This window comes from Vanacampus margaritifer, chromosome 13, assembly GCF_051991255.1.
Source record: "Vanacampus margaritifer isolate UIUO_Vmar chromosome 13, RoL_Vmar_1.0, whole genome shotgun sequence".
NCBI classification, from domain to species: Eukaryota; Metazoa; Chordata; class Actinopteri; order Syngnathiformes; family Syngnathidae; genus Vanacampus; species Vanacampus margaritifer.
Window position 1 is genome coordinate 24,640,350 of NC_135444.1, and position 20,528 is coordinate 24,660,877.

A 20,528-nucleotide genomic window follows, 5' to 3' on the forward strand; every position below is an offset into this window, starting at 1 on the left:
AGCAAATGTTGCTGATTGTTTTCCAAAGTCTTCTTTTGACCGTCGCTGGAGATTGACGGTCGACAGGCTGAACATTTTTTTGAAGGCCAACAAGCTCTCGACAACATGAAACAGTTCTCACAATTGTTGTTAATCAATACATGAATTGTTGCATCCCTGCTAAAAGTGGACAAACGCCGCATAATTCTAATATTTGCCATTTAAAGCCCGTGTTGTTTTCTAGTCACAGGTTTCTTGGAATGTTTTCATAAAAAGTTCATTTTCTGGGCTTAATAATAATAATAATAATGATAGATGGGATTTCTACAGTGCTTTTCGGGACACTCAAAGATGCTTTACAATGGAAACATTATTCATGCACTCACACGTTCACACTGTGGTGGCGATAAACTATGCAAGTAGCCACAAAACTGACATGTGCACCTACGGCCCCTCCCACCACCATCAGCAGCAGCAGCAGCAGCAGCAGCAGCAGCAGCAAACATTCGCACCATTGTGAGTGACAGTGGAGGTCATGTGTGTGAAGTGCCTTGCCCAAGGACACAGCGACACATGACTTGGAGAGAGCGGGAGTCGAACAGACAACCTTTGATAGCCCAGCTTGTGAATTTTTGACATCTTTCAGCCACTTTCTTCTTCTTTGTCAAACAAACCCTTTGGCTCTCCCTTCCACTTCTGGAGACAAAGACAAAAATCCCTCTAGGAATTGGCAACGTACTTTTGCTTTGAACGCATTCGTTCAAATAACTTGACAGATCTCAGCTGAGGGGCAATCAAAACAACTGTCACCGGAAGTATTTTGTCCCTCCAGAAAAGACGAAGACGAAGAAGCTCATGTGAAACCCTCCCTTTCAAAATAAAATCACCCATTGAAATGAAATACACCAAAATAAGTCAAACATTTGTCAAGTTGTTGTCAAACGGCCCATTTTGAAAAGATGAGCCGTTTGGAATGGACACGCAAGCGCAGCCCCTCCCTCACCACTCGCCTCTCGTTCGGGCATCTTCGGCTCTTTCCGGCGAAACCAAGCTGAAAAACAAAAGAAAAAGGTTTTTCTTTCCGTTCTCATGGATGAAATATTTCACTTTGCATCCGTTCTAGCCAGTGTTAACTAGAGAGCCTTCATCCCCATCGTCATCGCCATCCTCATCATCATCATCATCATCATCATCGTCATCGTCACCACATCCCCCCGCCCCTCCCTGGCGCTCCCCGCATCATCGTCGTCGTCTTCGTCGTCGTTTGTCTTTTCTTTGCTTCTTTCCTGCTGGTCGTGTTGACAGACGAGCACACGAACAACATCTCAAGGTCAGACGCGCTTCTTGCTTTTCGGCTTGTGTTGTCCTCCTCTCCGTCTGATTTTGCACGTCTACGTGTTTGGCGGTGGGGGGCAAGATGGAGGCAGGATGACGAGCGGCAGTCGGGGGGGAGGAGGACGGGGGTGAAGGCAGGTGCATGCGAGAAAATGGAGGCTGGACAAAGAAAGGACGAGCACGCACAACATCATCTTGAAGCATTTCGATGCTGCATTGTAGCCTGCCACATGAACGTGCTAACGTTGCAGTCTAATTACCTCCAACATGACCTACATTTTGCATCTTAGGGGCATGATGATGATGATGATGATGATGATGATGATGTTGATAATGATGATGATGATGATGATGATGATAATGATGATGATGATGCTTTCACATTTTGTTCTTGAATTGAAGCTTTCAAGGATGATTTGCAATTAAGCATAATATGATTCATCATTCATACGAAATAACGAAATAAAAATGTCCAGCAGCAGCAGGAGAGAGAGAAAGAGAAAGAAGGCGTGGTTTACGTACGTCCTAGGCACGCTTTTATTTTCTCTTCTTTGCTTAGCAATTGCTAATCAGATGATTTCTTTTGACTGGAAGCCAGCCAAATCTTTACCTGCTAATCTGTGCTCAAAGAGACTAAGCTAACTGCTAATTATCAAGGGAGCAGGAGCAGGTTATATGATTCCGAGCCACGTCATTATGTGCGAAACAATGCTAATGCTAAGCTAGGCTAGGCTCATGTCCTGTGTGTTGCATTGTGGCCTGTCTTCGCCTCTGGTTACCATGGTAACCAGACCTCTTAGGAGGACCTTTGCTCACTTGTCTTCACAGAGCTAACTAGCATGGCGTTAGCACGGCGGCAGGTCACATGACTTTTCCATGCTAAGATGAGCTAGCCTTCGAGGCTAACGACACACAGCGCATCTGTCCTTCTGCCTGCGGATGCGGTTGCCATGGCAGCCAGTCTTAGGGGGAGGAGGGAAGCGGAGGGGAGGAGTCAGTCCTAGACACTCGTTGTTCATCTTTTGATGCAAACAGATAAAGATGAAGATGCAAACAACAGCAAGTTGCTTGTTGCTAGCAAGTCGCCCGCCACTTTCAGGTCGCCGCGTCCTTGTCCCATGTCAGATGTTTCCGTAGCGATCGCACCCTCAGCAGCCTGATTATTGATGTTTCCATCTGCTGCTGTGTTTCGTAACAAAATCACTTTTGTCATTGATCACCTTTGATTTTGTTTTGCCATGATCCCGAGGCTCCGCCTCCACATGTGCCGTCTGAACAGCGGCAAGCTGAAGTCAACAAATGAATCGACTTCATTTGGACTTGACGACTGCGGCGAGCAACAACTTGCACAATCAAGCCATCATTCTATCGATCATTCCATTCATTCCTCAAAAAAATGGTAGTAAAATAGATATAAAAAGTCAAAATGTGTTCTGCATTCACAAAATCGTTTTTTCGATGACTTATCTATGAGCTGATTCTTGTTGTTTCTTCGGTCATGTATGATACGAGCAAGTACAATTGCGCAATTTCGTCTTCTTGGCAACTGATTGATGCAAATGTTGAAAAAGTCGAGTAGGTCAGTTGAGTCGAACGCAAAAAATAGCAACTCATCCGATGTTGCAAATACTTGCTGAGTGGTGTTCAGGTCGAAGGACCCTTCCGACATGATGACATCATTTTGTCACCTTGCAAACGTTTGTGATTCGGGGAGTCGGTCGGGAATGCAGCGCTGCGATGAACGATGTCCTTTCATTGTTCCGAAAACTGGAGTATAATCATGTCAACTCCTCCCCGCGTGTCCCGCAGGGGCGCCGCCCTCCGCGCCAGCGTGACCATGGCCAACGCGGTGGCGTCCTACGACCAGCTGGCTCACCAGGTGGCGGCGCTGCGCAAGGAGAACTCCCACCTGAGGAGGGAGCTAGAGGACAACTCCAACCACCTTTGCAAGCTGGAGACGGAGACCTTCGGCATGAAGGTCGCCTTGACCTCTGCAAGCTCATGGATCCGTTTGACGTGACCCGTTAATCATGTTCTTGTTGCCGTGTCCGCCGCACAGGAAGTGCTGAAGCAGCTGCAGTGTAAACTGGAGCAGGAGGCGGGCACTTTGGCGTCGTCGGGACGCAGCGACGTGCTACACCAACTCAAAGGTTTGACGTCTGCCCGCATGTCTAATGGCCACTAAATAATATCCTCCCTTCGCTTTTAGCATTAATAGCGATGTTTTAAAAACTTTAAATATGCAGTGGATGTAATTCTTACCGTCGTGCGTTTAGTTTTACGGTTAACACCGACTGCGGTGCCAATAAACAACTTAAAGCCCGCTTAGAAACAACAGAAGAACCAGAATAACATACGCTATACGCTTGTTTGTTGCTAATGCTACGCAAGCAAAATGGTGCATTCAGGGTCTTTTCACAGTGTCGGAAACGTCGGTTTTCTTCGATAACGTTTTAAGGGGAAAATAATCGTCCTTTTGGCCCAATTGGCTGATTGTTTTAGCCGATGTTTGAAGGCTAATAAGCGGCCGATTAATTGGTGGCGCAAATCTCGCAATTGCAGACTTGCCTAGAGTGTAAAAAAAATCTTCCTTATCTGCAATCCGGCGGGCTAACTGTTCAATGCTAATGCTAAGCGCTAATGTGTTTCAGAGCTGCACATGGACCTGACCAACTACTACGAGCTGAAGCATCAAGGTCATCAAGGTCATCCGTTGCGTCTGCTGGCGGACAATCAAGCAGGCCCGGCTGAGCGAGAAGACCACCTGGCTCCGCCCCCGCTCTCCTGCCACCCTTCCTCCTCCTCGTCTTCGGGCCGGCCTCCGTCTTGCGGCGACGTTTCCGCCATCTTGTCGCCGCATCAATTCCTGGACGGGGCCCCGCCCAAAACGGCCGTCTTCAGCGGTGCGGACGGACGCCTGAGCGACCATCACATGGACGAACTCTACAAGGAAAGGTGAGCGGGCCGCTGCCGCCGCCGCCGCCGACGCTGACCTTTGATTGATTTGTTTCCTTTTCAAGCGCAGCCTTGCTGATGCGTGCTGCTTTCACTGACAAGATGGCTGCAAACAGACAGGAAGCACTTCTAAAAATCTCAGCTGGTCGTGCCGACATTGTTCGACTTTTGTGAATCCTCCGATGACAAACGGAAAGAAAAAATGCACGCGCTTTGGCTGATCATTGATTGGCCGGCACGGACGAGCTACGTTCCGACCGGACGTGCTGCAGCTGTTAGCAAGCTCATAATTCAATCCTAGCAGCAAATATTGCTAACTGCTAGCAGTGCTCTCGTCTAGATTTGCGCAGAGCTGATGGGCTGGATGGGATCGGCAGATATTTGGAATATTTATGCAAAATGGCTGATCGGTTGGAATGTCATCGTTTGCCGATCGATCGATCAATGGCGTCATCCGCAAAGGAAGAGCTTACATCGTTCTTAGCATATGTGATACGGGGGGATTTTGTAGCCAATGCAACCCAAACACACACACACTTACTTTCTGTGTAATTGAATTCTAATCAGCATTATTTATAATTAGGGTTGAATTGTTCCGATTTTTTTGTAATGCAGTTCAATAGGTGTCAATTCTACACAAATTTGGGCAATTGGTGGGCCAGTGTCGCCAATTGGTCCCAATTGGTCGACATTACAGAGGATAAAAAATAGATGGGTTTATTTTGCCATCTGATGGATAACCAGATGTGTTCTTTTTAGTTGTTAGTTGATGGTGTTGAAAATGCGGCTCTCGTCCCACCGCAGGAATCAACTTTTGGGAGAAATTGACCGCGAGGAGCGAGAGCGCTGTTGGTACTTCAGCCAGTTGGAGGCGCTGTCGCAGAAACTCACACACCTGCCTCGCATTGACACGGTAAACACACGTCGCCAACTCATCCCTAGTCATGGCACGCACGCGCAGCCCACAACTAACTAACCCAACTAACCCAACGTTAAAAACATGAACGCTTGGTTTGCTTTGGAGTCATTGACCTCAAAAGTGTGTCGTCGGTTTAGTTGAACCCGCAGCAGAGAGTTAAGGTGACTTTCCCCCGCTGAGTGTGAAATGCTGTCATTGCTCCGATGGTCCTGAAGGTCCCAAGAGTGCTTGCCACGAATGCTGCTGACGATTTGTCAATGCAAAGCGTCTCGTCCAATCGTCTGTCTGGGTTTTGCTTGAGACTTTCGATGCACTTCGACGTGCAAACATGCCGGACGACGTCGTCTGTGTGCGCACGTGTGTGACGTGCGCGGCGTGTGTCCCGTTTGCTGCAGTTTTCGCTGCAGATGGACTTCATCCGCCAGCAGCTGGAGTTTGAAGTCCAGCAGGTGCGCGCCGTCATGGAGGAACGCTTCGGCAGCAGCGAGGAGATGATACGTCGCACGCAGGTAGCCCGGCGCAAACGCCGCACGTCTGCCGTCTGCTCGGTCGTCAACACGCCGCAGCTGGACACGTGTGTGTGTGTGTGTTGCAGATGCGTGTCGCTCGTCTAGAGCAGCTGGAGAAAGAACTGCAGGAGACCCAAGGGAGTCAAGAGAGCCAACTTCAGGTATCAAGTCGTCGTACGGGAAGGTTGGACTTTTCGGGGGTGCGTACTCGCAATAGTGCACGTGCACTGCTGACGTGAACTTGCGAGCGAGCGTGCGAGCGTCAACGTCCGCACAACGGGAAGACCCAGTCAGTCAAATGCAAGTCCTGGCAAAGGTTTTTGTGCTTGTGGCCCGCCGGCGTGCAGACGTCACGGCCGGCGGCTGGCGTGGGAAGACTCAAGAACACCTTTTGATGGCGGTCTCTGTGGGCTCGCCACCAGACGAGACCAGCCCCCATAAGCCACCCAGGATTGGGATTGGGACAATTGGATTGTCTTTTGGGACAAAAACCACGACAGAGTCTCACAAGTTGCTACTCAAAGTGAAGTCTTCGTTCCTGACTCCTCTTCTTAAATCAAGAGGCTTTTTAGTGGCGGTCTCATTATTACAAGAGCCCACTAAATTCTGCTGGAGTCTTAAATGCAACCAAGATCGTCTTTAAATCTTCATTTTTTTAATTTATTTATTTTTGCAACACTTTAGTTAAAAAAATGTTCAGATTTGAGGTGTTTGTATGTTTTGCTTAGAAAGACTTGCATAAATCTTGTTTTCAGCTGTCAAATTAAGTTGTTTAACATTTTTTTTAGGGTTTTGTTCTTGACTTGTCTCGGCTTGTATCAGTCTTGGTCTTGACTCCCAAAGGTTTTGGACTTGGTGAGTTGTGGTCTCGGGCTCAGATGGTGTGGTCTTGAACACAACACTAGCGTTAGCGATCTACAGCTAATCAGATCTTGCCTGATGCCCGATGGGGACGGGCCGGTAGGAGATGAAGTCCGTAAAGGTTGAATTTGTAGGATGAGGGTACGAGCTGCATTTGTCTTTAGGGTGAGCAGCTCATCCTGAGTCTGCTTTGCCACCCCCGCGTCGGGCTGCAGAGTGTGACGGAGGCGTTGTACGCCCAGAGCCAGAAGGCCGGGTAGAGGGGCTCCGTGAAGGCGGCGTTGAAGGTGTGGATGAGCGTCATGGAGTTGCGGGAGACGCAATAGAAGGACAAGGAGCCGGCGGCCCAGTCCAGGTGCACGCCCACCCTGTGGGTGAAGGGTCGCGGCGTGCGCCGTGCGGCCGTCCGCTTGTCGTGGCTCGCTGTGTACACGCACTCGGAACATTCCAGACTCCAAGAGCGCCGGTTGAGTCCCAAGAGGCAGTCGGCCACGTTGCCGTCACGCGCTAAGTCGCCGTAGGCTACGCCCACGTCGGCGCCTCCGCCCCACAGGACCTCCCAGTACGCTGCACCAAGCAGACCCTGGCAGCATAGGACCTGAGGACAGGACAGGACAGAAAGATAGCAGAGGAAACTGGGGACAAGACAGAGCACTGAGGACAGGACAGAAACCTGAGGACAGGACAGGAAGCGCTGCGGATGCTGGTCGCCTCGCAGTGACGACCATGCGCGACTGGACTTCCTGTTGCCTTCGCTCAGCCGCAGCTCGCTATTGGCCGTGTTGCGGTCCAACGTCAGATAGCAGGCCACCGGACAGGACCAGGAAGTGTCCTTTGCGCTGCCCATCTGCTTCCTGTCAAACATCCACCTTGTGTCAGTCAAACTACAACAGCAACTTCCTGCTGCGGCGCTCACCCGACGTCGTCCTTCTTGACATCGGTCCGACATGACAAAATGTCCCCTGCTTCTTCTTCATGTCCTTCCTGGTGCTCTTGACCGCCCCCTACAGACCGTCAAAGACACACAAACCGCACACGCAGGTGTCAAATGTAGTCCAGGAAAAACCCCTGCCACAGTTTGGCTTTAGCCACATTAGCCACAGGTGCGCCTACTCAAGCGGCAGAAAGCCTTGCGTATCATTTGAGCTATTGAGAAAATGAAAAATCATTTCAATGTTAACTAGGGTGACCAACTGTCCCCTTTTGGCAGGACAGTCCACGTTCTTACGTCCTGCTCGGGCGTTTTGTAAATGAATGAAAATGTCCGGTTGGCATTGCGTGACTATCAGGAGGTGAAGCACACGGCGCAACTGCGACTGGTACCACAACTTCAAGGCCGGGCCAAGTGTCCTCTTTTGGGGAAATATGGTCACCCTAGAATCGTCAAGTGAACATTTCTCCTGATCTCTGCCTTGGTCACATGACACCTTGTTGGAAAAGGCTTCATGGTCAGCATCACGGCAAACGTCCCGCACAGTTGAAGAATGACGTCCGCCACTTGCCTGTGCACAAGCCCCGCCTCCTCGCAGCCGTCTGACTTCCTTTGCCGGTCTCCTCGGAGACGTTGTGACTTCCTGTGTGCGGCGTTTGTTGAGGATCAGCAAGCGACGGCGTCCTCTCCGGTAACATTGCCGCCTCCTTATCCCTCCTGTCTGTTGCCGTAAAGACGGCCGACACGTCCTCCTTGAACTGCATCAAGTCGTCTCTCAGTAGAGTGAGAGCGTTTGTGGGCGGGCCTTGGGAGGGTCTGGAGTCCTTAAAGGCCTTCAGGAAGTCCTTCTTGAGGTGCTTGAGGTCCTCACTGAAGATGCGCAAAGCGGGACTGGAGCTTCTGTTCTGCTTGGGAGGCGTCTTGGACCCCACGTCCTGCTCGACCGATTCTTGACTTTGCCCTTCCTCATGGTCATCTGCCGCCGCCACGGCGAGACTCATCGCGACGCTGCCGGCAGGAAGAAACCTCACAGCGGCAAAATGACGACGAGACGTGTTTATGTGGAAGTTGCTCGTACAGTCTGGCGTCCGTATTCAAACGCTTTCACTTCTTCTCAAGCGACATTCTGGTTCCACTTGTTTGTCTTCATTTCTCACCGCAGACAGAACGCACGCACACACACACACACACACACACACACACAAACACACACACACACACACAGACAAGCGGATGTGAATATTGTAAGATGATTTTGTGTATTTGATGGTGCAGATGTGTTCCTAATATTGTGACCACTTTCTCTCCAATTGTGACTGGTTGCTATGGAGACCAGCTGGCCTGTGATTGGTTGTCAGCCGGCTATTCTTGGCCGCTAGCCTCGGCCGCTCTTCTCGTAGAATGCTAACGAGCTGGCGTCTTTGTTATCGTCGCTCACTTCCCAGTTTGCCGTCGTCTGCTGTCGACTTGGCCGCTCTCCAAGCAGGAAGAAAGAAAGAAAACGACGACCGCGCCTCGCCCGGTGAAACGCTCGTTTGGCAATTCTCATCCAAAATGTCTGCCTGTCCACATTGTACACTTGCTTGATGCTGAAAGACACGCACACGCAGACACACAAGCAAATACACGAGTGCCCGCCAATGAAAACATGGAAGTCATTGTCTTCTATTATGCGTGTGTGTGTGTGTGTGTGTGTGTGCGTGCGTGCGTGTGTGCGTGTGTGTGCGTGCGTGTGCGTGCGTGCGTGCGCGCGTGCGTGCGCGCAGCTACTGGGCGCTGAGAGGCCTCCTGCCGGAGAAGCAGAGAGCAACACGTCATCAGCAGGCGCGGACGGGTCTTCAGACGGAGGCAGCAAGGTAGCCAATCAGCTTCCAGTGATCACTCACGTCAGGTGACAGGAAGTGTTGCGCAGCTTCTTGTGAATGCCGACCCCCCCCCCTCCCTCCACGCAGGTGGAGATGGTCTTCTGGCTGCTGTCCATGCTGGCCAACAGAGACAAGGAAGAGATGTCCCGGACCCTGCTGGCCCTCTCCAGCTCGCAGGACAGCTGCCTGGCCATGAGGAAGTCCGGCTGCGTTCCCCTGCTGGTCCAGATCCTCCACGAAGAAGCCGGCGGCGGGCCGGCGGAGGCCTGCTGCAGCCGGCAGGCCAAATCCCGAGCCAGCGCCGCCCTGCACAACATCATTTACTGCCAGCAGGACGAGGGCCAGGCCCGCCGGGAGATGAGAGTTCTGCACATGCTGGAACAGCTCCGGACTTACTGTGACAGCGGCTGGGACTGGATGGAGACCCACACTGAGACCTGTCCCGGTCCAACCAGAATCACTGGTGAGTGATGTTCATGTCACGTCAACCTAGAACATTTGATAAACAACAGACAAGGAAGGAAGACAAGAGAGTTGGATTCTTTTTGCCCGCGAGGAGAACGGACAGAGATGTGCACGGATTACAATCTCCTACCCGCTCTTAAAGCATACTTTGTCGAGTCCTCTGTTTTTAATAGGATGTTCCCTAGTTACACAGATGTTGCTGCTCTAAAGGGGAGGGGGACACAGCAGCAGCAACCATCTTGGATATGGCGCTGAAGGTTTCAACAGTCAAAGTTCAACAGTTCATCCGCAAAGTGTTTCAGCAGCTATCTTGTGATAAGGCACAGTTTCTGTCCTGCAGCTGCAGGAGCATCCTTCTCACGAGTCTCTGCTCTCTTCACAGATAACTCCAACTCACACGATTCAAATAAAGTTATTCCGCTGAATAAATGCTTTACAATACTGTAAGAGTAAACATGGGATAACTTACTGTATATACATTTATTCTAACAGTTCAGCATGATCGGACTTTTTCATGAAGCAAGCGCGGACATTAAGTCCGAATGAAATTCAAACCACAAATGGTCCGGTTCTCTTGAAGTTTTCAAAAGGGTCCTTCTTACGTTGAATCCGTGAGATCGCTGATTCCCAACCAGTGAGCCGTGAGAGATCGATCATTGAGCGCGCCTCGGAAATATAAAATTGAAACGAATTGGTCCCCAAAAATTGTATCTGCTCCAAACGTGTTCAACGGCCCACGCCAGCGACATGTAAGTGACGAGCACAACAATCCAAAACTGTAATTGTTCACTTTTGGTTATATTTCGGTGTGCCGTCAAATGTATTCATTTTTGATCATGTAAAAGAAACTTTATGTGGGTTAATATGCTAGACAGGCCAAAGCACCTGAGTTGTTCTTGTGCTCGTCAGATATCCCTGAACCAGTAGACCCTCAGATCTGTCAGGCCACGTGCGCCATCATGAAGCTTTCCTTCGAAGAAGAGTTCCGCCGCGCAATGAACGAATTAGGTGGGTGAAATTCTCAAATGAAGACAAATGTTCTGAATCAGCTGGTGAGACCAACCTGCGTCGCCCTGCAGGTGGTTTACAGGTAGTGGCAGATCTGATCCACTTGGACCAGCAAATGTACGGCATGCAGAACGACCCCATCAACATGGCGCTACGGCGCTACGCTGGCATGGCCTTGACCAACCTCACCTTTGGAGATGTGGTCAACAAGGTAAGGGGCGGGACTACAGAGCACTTAGCCCACATGTGTCCTAAACAAACTAAAGCTAAGGCCAGCATATTAGCTACATGCTTGCTAACATGAGATGAATGATGTGGATTGATTGTTTCCTATTCCGGACACGTGGTCACCAGTTCTTCATCCCCCCCCCACCCCCCCACCCCGCAGGCCACTCTGTGCTCCAGGAAGAGTTGCCTGCAAGCTCTGGTGGCCCAGTTGGGCTCAGACAGCGAGGAGCTCCACCAAGTGGTCTCCAGCATTTTGAGGAACTTGTCCTGGCGGGCGGACATCAGCAGCAAGCGAGTCTTGAGGGACATCGGCTGCGTGTCTGCCTTGATGACGTGCGCCCTGCAGGCCACCAAGGTGAGGACCCGCAACGGACGTCACACGAGAACGCTTTTGACAACATCTCGTTCCCGCTTACCAGGAATCCACTTTGAAGAGCCTGCTGAGTGCCCTGTGGAATCTGTCGGCTCACAGCTTGGACAACAAGGAGGCGGTGTGCGCGGTGGACGGTGCGCTGGGCTTCCTGGTTAGCACGCTGACGTACCGCTGTCAGACTAACTCGCTCGCCATTATCGAGAGTGGCGGCGGGATCCTGAGAAACGTGTCCAGTCTGGTGGCCTCACGAGAAGACTACCGGTGTGTACCTCGGCTCATGTTGTCCTGTCGATCTTGCCGGTGTGGGAGAAGGTCCGGGCTCACAATGTCTTTTCTTCCTTCAGGCAAGTCTTGAGAGAGCACAACTGCCTCCAGACTCTGCTGCAACACCTGCGCTCGCACAGCTTGACCATCGTCAGCAACGCTTGCGGAACACTTTGGAACCTCTCGGCCAGAAGCCCAAAGGACCAGGAGCTGCTTTGGGACTTGGGTGCAGTGAGCACATTACGCAATCTGATCCATTCCAAACACAAGATGATCGCCATGGGCAGCGCCGCAGCTCTGAGGAACCTGCTGACCAACCGACCCCCAAAGTACAAGGACGCTTCGGTGCTTTCGCCGGGGTCCTGCGTGCCTTCGCTTTACATGAGGAAGCAGAGGGCGTTGGAGGCCGAGCTGGATGCCAAACACCTGGCTGAGACCTTTGACACGCTGGACAAACGGAGTCCCAAGCACTTGAGCTTCAACAAGCAACTGCGCCACATTGAAACTCTGGCCAAGGATTATGCGTCCGATTCCGGCTGTTTTGATGACGAAGAGGCCCCGAACGTCTCCTGCAGTCTGGACACCGGAACCTTCTCCATGCTGTCCACGTACCTCAACAACTCCAACTTGCTACAGAACCGCAAGCAGGACAGTGAGCCCGAGCGGGACGTGGACCCGCCTCCGATGGACCGGAGACAACCGGCATCTGATGACGTCGTGTCCGCTGCTGCTGAGAAGCTGGCGAAGAAGATCACCAACACGGTTGCGAAGATCGACAGACTCGTGGAGGACATCACCATGCACACTTCCTCCGAAGACAGCTTTAGCCTCAGCTCTGAAGACCACCTGGCAGACTGGCCATATGGATTGAACGAGCTCAACGAGAGTCGCGCTAAGTCGTGCTCCCCCTGCCGTCTCTCAGACACCAGCAGCTTGGCCCATCGAGAACGCCTGAGCAGGGCGCATGCGTTGCTGCGCCTGAAGAGCACTCACGCAAGCGTATCCACCGACAGCTTGAACAGCGGCAGCACCAGCGACAGCTACTGTGGCAGCAAAGACCCGGTCCGACCCGCTCCAAAAGCTCGGATCCTCCAAAAACGACCCGACCAGCTGGACCTGAAGGTGGCGCACCAACAGCATCACGATGTGCCACCGGCTCCCTTGGGTCAGACTACCCGGCAAGATGTTCCCGAGAGAGATTCCGTGGACAGCAAGGACAAAATTGCTTTGGAACTCCTCAACTCGGATACAGAAAAGAACCAGGACCCACCGGTGCAAACACCCGTGAGTGTGTCCACAAAAGTGTCTTCTGACGTCAGCATGGCCTCCATAAAACTTTCTCCTTCATATCAGCAGGTTGCGCTCATTCAGAGCGTTGCTAAATTTGGCGTCGCAAAGACGTCGATCAACGTTCAGGCCGCGGAAGCCATGAGGAGGCAAGCCTGGGTGCCCACTGCCATGACCGGAGGCAGCATTACCAAGTTCTCTCCAATGGCATCCAGCAGGAGTCCAACCATCGGCACCATGGAGACGGTCCAGAAATACTCGGTGGAGAACACGCCCATCTGCTTTTCTCGGTGCAGCTCCTTGTCCTCCTTGTCTTCTGGGGACGGAGCGCTGGATGCGCAAAGTGACAACGAGCTGGAGAGTGACTCCTCGCTTGAAATTATCGAAGTGGAAGATGGAGAGGATGTCCAGATGGCCGAGGAGGACGAAACCTTAGAGGATCTGAGTGACAGCCAGCTGCTCATGACCGACTCCAAAACCTTCCCAAGCAAAGAGACCGATCCCATAACAATTCCGGGTCCGGTCAAAAGGGAAAAGGTCTTCCTTCGGGGTTCCTCACCAACAGCACTCGAAGACACATCACCGTCCAGTTCCTCCGAGAACTACATCCATGAGACTCCTCTGGTCATGAGTCGCTGTAGTTCAGTCAGCTCCCTGGGCAGTTTCGAGTCAGCGTCCATTGCGAGCTCCATCCAAAGTGATCCCTGCAGCGAGATGATCGACGGAACCATCAGCCCCAGCGATCTCCCGGACAGCCCCGGCCAAACCATGCCGCCCAGTCGAAGCAAGACTCCTTGTTGCGTGGAGTCCAATGGTGGAGAAGCACAGACGGCAGGTTCGGCGGGCCTGTGGGAAAACAGTCTGCGAAAGTTGATGGAGGTCAGCGACTCCAAAGACAGGTTTGACCTTCCTCCCGAATTGGACTCAATGATCTACTTCACCGTGGAGAAGCCCACAGAGAATTTCTCCTGTGCCTCCAGCCTGAGCGCTTTGCCTCTTCATGAGCACTACATCGAAAAAGACGTGGAGCTGAAACTGACGCCGCTCCTCCAGCAAAGCGACAAGAACCCTGCTGTCCAAGACCAAGACGATCAGGGTCTCCACCAGGGTGAGAGATGTAGCGACGGCAACTCTGACGACGACATCGAGATCCTGAAGGAATGCATCAATTCGGCAATGCCGTCCAAATTCAGGAAGGTCCGACCTTCCTTGATGACCAACATTCCTCCTCATTTTCTCAGCTCCCCCAGCGCTTTGCATCTTCCCGTTTACATGATGCTCCCGAATGGCAAAACGCAGCTGTACCCTGGGAGGAGAATCGTCATCCCGCAAAAGGACGTCAAGTATGATGATTCATCCGTCGCCGACTCAGCCGACGGGACTCCGGTCAACTTCTCCAGCACAACTTCACTGAGTGACGAAACTCTTCAGTACCCGGTGAAGGACTGCCCGGCTCGGCCCCTCTCCAAGCAAGGACTACTTGATGAGGAGGCGAAGAGGATCGAAGACTTGAGGATCTTCTCCCACTTCCACAAACCAAACAAGAACACTTACCCGCCTGTGATTCCCGCCGGCCGTACAAGCAAGCATGTCATTCCCACTCAGAAGGTTCTGATGCAGAGCAAGGAAGTGGCAGACCGGGTCGCCAGCCAGAGGAATCGCGAGCATTCTCCCAGCCAACCCAAGAAGATGAAATGCCAGGGTGCTGCTGGCAAGCCGCAACTGCCCGTTATAAAACACAAGCCGGAAGGTAGCAGCAACCAAAAGAGAAACGCAGCGCAAATGTCGCGTCCTTTAGTGGAGTCCAAACATTTGTACCAGGACCAAGACAAACCTGGCAGCAGAAAGCATGTGAGGGAAGTCAGCAAGAATTGTCTGTCAAAAAGCATGACCAACATTGGCAGGACGAAGCCCAGAGGCTTCCACAGGATAAAGCAGAACTTGATGAAGGATGGCGCCCCGGCCTGCTACTCGCTCAGCTCCTCGCTGAGTTCGCTGAGTGACGCAGACTTTGAGGATCAGGCATCCAAAGCTCAGCAGATTTGCTACAAGAACAGACACAACAAAAGCCTGAATATGACGCAGCAAGCCAAGTCCTTGACCGTCCGCAGCCAGTTTGACGAGCAAAGCTCTCCGAGTTCCGTCAGCATGGACTCAGAGGACGACCTCCTTCAGAAGTGCATAACTTCTGCAATGCCCAAACAGAGACGGAAGATGGCCGCCAGGAAGAAGAAAGCCGAGAGCAACCCGAGACAAGTGCAGAAGGCCTCGGAGGTCTGGAACATGGAGGAGGACAGCGATGACCCGGCATGGGATGAAGAGTCAGACCTGAACAGTGTGGAGTGGAGGGCCATTCAAGAAGGTGCAAATGCGGTCGTGACTGGACTTCAGGCATCCAAGTCTCAAGAACTCTCCTCTGAAGAAAGCGAATCTGTTTTGTCCTTTATGTCGACTTCCAGCTTTACCCCCAAAGAGAAGAAATTTGCAAAGGACAAAAAGGCCAACAAACCTCTGGACTTTGCACAGCGCAAGCCAGTACCCAACTTGCCAGTGGTTTTCAGAGGCAGAACAGTCATCTACACGCCCATAAAAGAGACGGCTCCGTCGCAAATACCTCCACCCAGGAAAGTCTACACCAAAGGAGATGCTCCAAGGAACCCCGAGCTGGCTCAGCACAGATCCAAGAGCCTTCACCGATTAGGAAGACCGCAGGACATGGAGCTGCATTTGCCAAAAAGGAGCTCTACTCCGCCTCCAAGGATACCAAAGAGTTCTTCTTCTTCCGGATCATCACAAAGTTCGACACCATCCAAACACTCTCAGAAGAAGCTTGCATCGCCAACTCAGACAATGAGCAGGCCCATCCAGAAGAAGAATGGCACACCGTCAAGTAGCTCACCAGCTCGTAGTCCCCCTGAAAGAAAGGGACGCTCTCCTGTTGTTAACAAAGTTGAAAGAACACCACCTCCCAAAACCCAGAAGTCGCCAGTCAGAATCCCTTTTATGCAGAATTCTGTGAGGCCGGCCAGACCCATGTCACCTCTGGTCACCAACCAGACTACAGGTAGGCAAAATCAGGTCAGTGGGAAACGAGTCCTTCCTGCTAACCGGTCTGACCTGGTTAGGATGACATCAGCCCATTCTAGTAATGGCGAGTCAGACTCAAACGGGTTTTTCAGACAGCTGACATTCATCAAAGACTCAAAGAGTGGACTAAAACGGGACTGCTCACCACGTGTCCACATGTGCCGATCCCAGAATGGTTCTCCCCACCGGGCGGTTCCGGGGCCTTCGGCAGTCTTCCTTTGCTCATCCCGCTGCCAGGAACTGAAGGCGGCCACCCAACTCCCGAGGAAGATGCCAGGAAAAAGTGCAGGACAAGCGCCGCTGGTCCAGAGGGCTCGGGTGGGAGTTGAGAAACAGGCCGCAAGCACCTCCAGGGTGACCTCTAGACAACGGGACCTGTCAGAAAGACGTCCACCCAGGAGAACCAGCTCCGAAAGCCCCAACAGGGCAGCGCAGCGAAATACTCCGGCCAGAGTTTGGGGAGCGAGACAACAACAACAACAGGACAAAGAAACATTTAAACGGCACGCGTCATCTCCGAGTATAAACATCCTGAGCCGAGTGGCCAGTCGCTCGTCCCTCCGCTCGTCATCCTCCGATTCCAGCGGACGAGCCAAAAGTGAGGATGATACAAAGAAGAAAAGTCCGAGATCCCGTGTGAACGACAGGGTCACCTGGAGGAGGATCAGGGATGAAGACGTACCGCAGATCTTGAAAAGCACTCTGCCGGCCAACGCGTTGCCGCTGGCCAATTCGCCCGACGGCGCAAAGCCACCGCTGGCCAAGCTGCCGACCATTCTGCTGGCCTCTCGCAGTGTGAGCGACGCTACGGTTCAGACAGAAGACTTCTCCAGCGGCAAGCTCAACTCCAGCGCCTCTCCCGACCCGGAGCCAACCGTCCTGGAAGATGCGGCAGGACGGGGGCTACTCAGGAAGTTTGGCGCCAACGGCGGAGGGAACGTTCAAGATGGAGACTTAGACGGCACTGCGTCTTGCGGAAAACCGGACGGGCACGTGGGCGGGGCCGTCCATTTCCGCCAAGCATCTCCAAGCAAGGCGGCCAGAGTTTCTCCATTCAACTACGTCCCCAGTCCCATGGCGGCCGTGCAGGAGGCCGACCACAAGACCGAAAGCAAAAGTCAGTCCTAAATGTTTGATGAAAGACATTTTAGGCGAGTCCTGGACCTGACTTCACCTGCTGGCCTTCGCATCTTTTGCTTGTACAGTCCACCGCATCCCAGCTTGGGCAGCCAACCATCTCCATGCTACTGGAGGTCTTGAACGGGGGGGGGGGCTTAGCAGCCTGAGCCTGGGGCTTTTAGTCAATGAACATTTTGTACTTGTTTTTCTATTTGTAGAATAATTGTGGCTTATTAGAAATGTCGCAAGTACATTGCAGAAGAACGCAGCACAGTATGCAAAACCTTTGAAGGGGGTGGGGCCAAATGTGTCCAACTCTTCTCACAACAAACACAGGCAGATGCCATCAAACAGTCTTCATTCCGACCATTCCATTAGCAACATGCTACAGGCTAACGGCTAATACGCGCAGTGATTTAGTATTTGTGCAAAAGCGTCCGTGTCAGATTAGCGTTTGCAAGTCAGGAGTTGCTGTGTTCCTCTCATCAGGTTTGTAAATAATAATAATAATAATGATACACAAAACAATGTGCTGATGATGACGTGAAGGGATCTGAACAGACTCCAGTGTTTCCGTGTGCATTTTGTGTCCACCGATGAGCTCGTGCCATTGAAGGACGTCAAGGAAACGTCTTCCTCGTGCAAGCTGCTCACGTTTGTATGATTTCAAGCGTTGAACATGCGACGCACGTCACATTCTCGGCTCTCTTGCCAAGTCTCTCCCTCTCGTCTGTTAGCATTAGCAGCAAGCTAACCCCTACGTGCGAACTGGCCTCTTGTTTCTTTTCAGTCCTTTTGCTCGACAAGATGGAAGAAAGCGTGTCAGGCCGCCATGTTGCGGCAAGACGACCTCATCGACACGCAGCCGAAACTGGACGTAAAAAGTTGACGGTGTGAGAAATCGGCAGGACGCTGACGTCAGTATGTGTCATGAATTCACCAAATAAAAAGTCATAAGCGTGCATGTATTTAGCATTACTGGGATGCAGCATGGACTGTTAACTAAAGGAGCCATTTATGCATTTTGCTCACAATTTCAAAGTTCCCAAATTGTTTGCAACAAAACATTGTATGTGCCACCACCAACTCGGTGTTGTGATTAATAACCTGAATACAAGTTCCGTCCATCCGAGAGGGCTGCCATGTTGGGCAATATCGCCCTCTGCTGTTGACCAAAATTAACGTCGCTCGTGCTTGCGTTGCAAACGTCACGTGACCCCGAAACCCGTTTCGCGCTCTCCCTGTCTCTACTGCAAGAACTGCGAGTTCTAAGACAAGCTTGCAAAAATGTTCCCCGACTTGCTCACATTTTCTAGCATGCGCGGGAAGCCCACGAACCTGTTGACGTGGTTTGGCCACATGACGTTGCGTGCGAGAGCAGTTGCGACCGAAATACTTCTTGCGTAACGCTCAAGACGACATGAACGGCTTCGCCATACAAGTTGCACATTTCACATGCTTTGGCCCAGTTTAGAAATGAGCACGACTCAAGAAACCTTTGACAATAGTGACAACACTTTGCACAAATTCATACACAGCTCAGAAATAACAGCACTTATTTTGCCACCTGCCGCACATTGTGTGAATACAAAATGGCTGACTCAACCTGCCACTTGAGCTCGCAGATCCTTCTGGTGTAATGCAGCGACATCCACTTGAGGCTCTCGATAGTGTGACATTTGTCAAAGAAACAAGATAAGGAACCCGTACGACACTTGCAATGCATTTGCCTCAGTTTTCAAGAAAAGCAAAAGAATGTGCATCTTTTTGCAAATGATGTAACTTCATTTGGCTCACATAACGACAAAGACGTTTTCCCGTTGAAAACACAAAGATCAAATCAGTCTGCTTTTATGGACAAACACAGAAGTGCGAGATATTTACTGTTGGCAGGATTTGGACAATTTGGTGTCAAAGCAAGGCCTCGAAATCATTCATCAATTTCACAAAATAATTGTTGATGAATTCGGTCATCAATCAGTTGATGAATTTTGCAGGATGGTTTGCATGTGCAAGCATCCTTCAGCCACCAGGGGGCGTCCGGTCGTCAAACACTTGCCATCAAAAGTCTTGCAGTCAACTTGTGAGGTCAAAAGTTGAAGACGTAGCTCCACTTGGAACAGTCAGCAAAGTTCACCTTTGACCTCAGCCACTTTGCGGTCCAGTTGCTGACCGGCCGCCCTCAGCTGGTCCCGCTGGCGCGTCAGGAGCGACTCCACTTCCTGCAGTTGCCGCGTGACGTCAGCGTGACGCCGACATTGCCGGAAGGTCCGCTCCGCCTCGCCCGCTGACGACACAACAAAGCAACAAAGCAACGTCAATCACAGTCCCAGTGACTGGACCAAGACGCCGTAAAGTAACGCGTTTGTGTAATGTTTACAATTTGTTCATGTCATCTCTTTACAATGGTTCAATAAAGTTATGAGGGGGAAAAAGACCCTGTAAAGTCCACTTTGTTGAAGGGAGTGCTGAAAACTATGTAGCACTCAATTGTGAAGACGTGTTTTGCACTTCAGTTTCGTGCACTTTTATTTTTTAGATTTTCTAGGAAGGCTGTAAAAGTGATCAGTTGAAAAAGTAAACAATGGCAGACATTTCTATTCATAAAATGTTGTATATTGATAGGTGTCTGTTTCACAATTATTGTGACAAATCATTCACGTGCTCTTGTCGTCGCATATATTATGACATTTTACACATGATTTAAGGGTATTTGGAGGAAATGTGTTATTTGTGAAGCGGTGTTCGCATTCATATCAGTAGCGTTGACTTTGAAAAAGGTTGGTGAGGCCTGATGCGGGTGAGTCACGTGCGAGCCTCACGTTGTGTTTGTTGTTGTTGTTGTTGTTGCGGCTGCAGGATGGCGAAGACCGGGTCGTCGGGCTCGGCGCCGCTGACGTCCTCCAGGATGCGATCCACGCTGGGCGGCGAGGGTCTGCTGGGCAGGACCACCCGCTTCTTGCTTTTCAAGCTGACGTTCATGACCGCGTAGAAGACGACGAGGAGGATGACGAGACGATCGGCCCGCCCACACGCGGCGTTTACTACTTGCTTTGACGGTCGATGAGGAGGAGGAAGTCCGGCAAGGCTCAACAGCATGTCACATTTGACCGCCTCGTGCATCCAGGACGCCTCGAGTACCGACTAGCGATTTTCAAATGAGCGTGTTACCTTTTCTGAATTTGGCACTCCAAGTGACGTCACTGTTCATTTACGTGCGTTCTCCCGTCCGATTCACTTGCATTCCACTTGAAAGTTCACTTGTAAATGAGTCCACTTTCAGGCCAAATGATGAGCAGTTTTGAGGTCGTTTCAAACATGCAACGTCGCAGAACTTCTTCTT

General features: G+C 51.4%; 2 protein-coding genes across 9 annotated transcripts; one reads left to right on the top strand and one right to left on the bottom strand.

The window, feature by feature from the left end:
* Positions 1 to 1,089: 1,089 nt before the first annotated feature.
* Positions 1,090 to 18,147, top strand: apc2 (APC regulator of WNT signaling pathway 2). 2 transcript variants are annotated; one of them, XM_077584965.1, is made up of 15 exons: positions 1,090 to 1,309; positions 3,124 to 3,292; positions 3,374 to 3,464; positions 3,966 to 4,269; positions 5,074 to 5,182; positions 5,584 to 5,697; positions 5,784 to 5,858; positions 9,256 to 9,345; positions 9,442 to 9,817; positions 10,729 to 10,827; positions 10,899 to 11,038; positions 11,216 to 11,410; positions 11,475 to 11,689; positions 11,773 to 12,976; positions 13,049 to 18,147. In XM_077584965.1, the coding sequence occupies exons 2-15, from the start codon at positions 3,152 to 3,154 to the stop codon at positions 17,192 to 17,194; spliced, it is 7,299 nt and encodes a 2,432-aa protein (XP_077441091.1). In that variant the 5' UTR covers positions 1,090 to 1,309; positions 3,124 to 3,151; the 3' UTR covers positions 17,195 to 18,147. The 2 variants fall into 2 exon arrangements, with proteins under 2 accessions (XP_077441091.1, XP_077441090.1); XM_077584964.1 differs by having other exon boundaries at positions 11,773 to 18,147.
* c13h19orf25 (chromosome 13 C19orf25 homolog) lies at positions 6,331 to 20,520 on the bottom strand. Of its 7 annotated transcripts, none has more exons than XM_077585011.1 (5): positions 19,245 to 19,305; positions 9,376 to 9,843; positions 8,061 to 9,078; positions 7,475 to 7,562; positions 6,331 to 7,412 (listed from the first exon to the last, which is right to left on the bottom strand). In XM_077585011.1, the coding sequence occupies exons 3-5, from the start codon at positions 8,488 to 8,490 to the stop codon at positions 6,719 to 6,721; spliced, it is 1,212 nt and encodes a 403-aa protein (XP_077441137.1). In that variant the 5' UTR covers positions 8,491 to 9,078; positions 9,376 to 9,843; positions 19,245 to 19,305; the 3' UTR covers positions 6,331 to 6,718. The 7 variants fall into 7 exon arrangements, 6 of the variants coding, with proteins under 6 accessions (XP_077441137.1, XP_077441138.1, XP_077441139.1 ...); XM_077585012.1 differs by having other exon boundaries at positions 8,061 to 8,497; positions 8,568 to 9,843; XM_077585013.1 differs by having other exon boundaries at positions 6,331 to 7,156; positions 7,232 to 7,412; positions 8,061 to 9,843.
* Between the last annotated feature and the right edge of the window lie 8 nt (positions 20,521 to 20,528).

Coding starts and splice junctions, on each gene's coding strand:
- apc2 (XM_077584964.1), top strand. CDS start 3,152: ATGGCCAACGCGGTGGCGTCCTACGACCAGCTGGCTCACCAGGTGGCG. Junction 3,293..3,373: donor CGGAGACCTTCGGCATGAAG/GTCGCCTTGACC, acceptor TCCGCCGCACAG/GAAGTGCTGAAGCAGCTGCA. Junction 11,039..11,215: donor TTGGAGATGTGGTCAACAAG/GTAAGGGGCGGG, acceptor CCCACCCCGCAG/GCCACTCTGTGCTCCAGGAA.
- c13h19orf25 (XM_077585011.1), bottom strand. CDS start 8,490: ATGAGTCTCGCCGTGGCGGCGGCAGATGACCATGAGGAAGGGCAAAGT. Junction 7,563..8,060: donor GAGGCGGGGCTTGTGCACAG/GCAAGTGGCGGA, acceptor GACGGTCTGTAG/GGGGCGGTCAAGAGCACCAG. Junction 7,413..7,474: donor GTCAAGAAGGACGACGTCGG/GTGAGCGCCGCA, acceptor GATGTTTGACAG/GAAGCAGATGGGCAGCGCAA.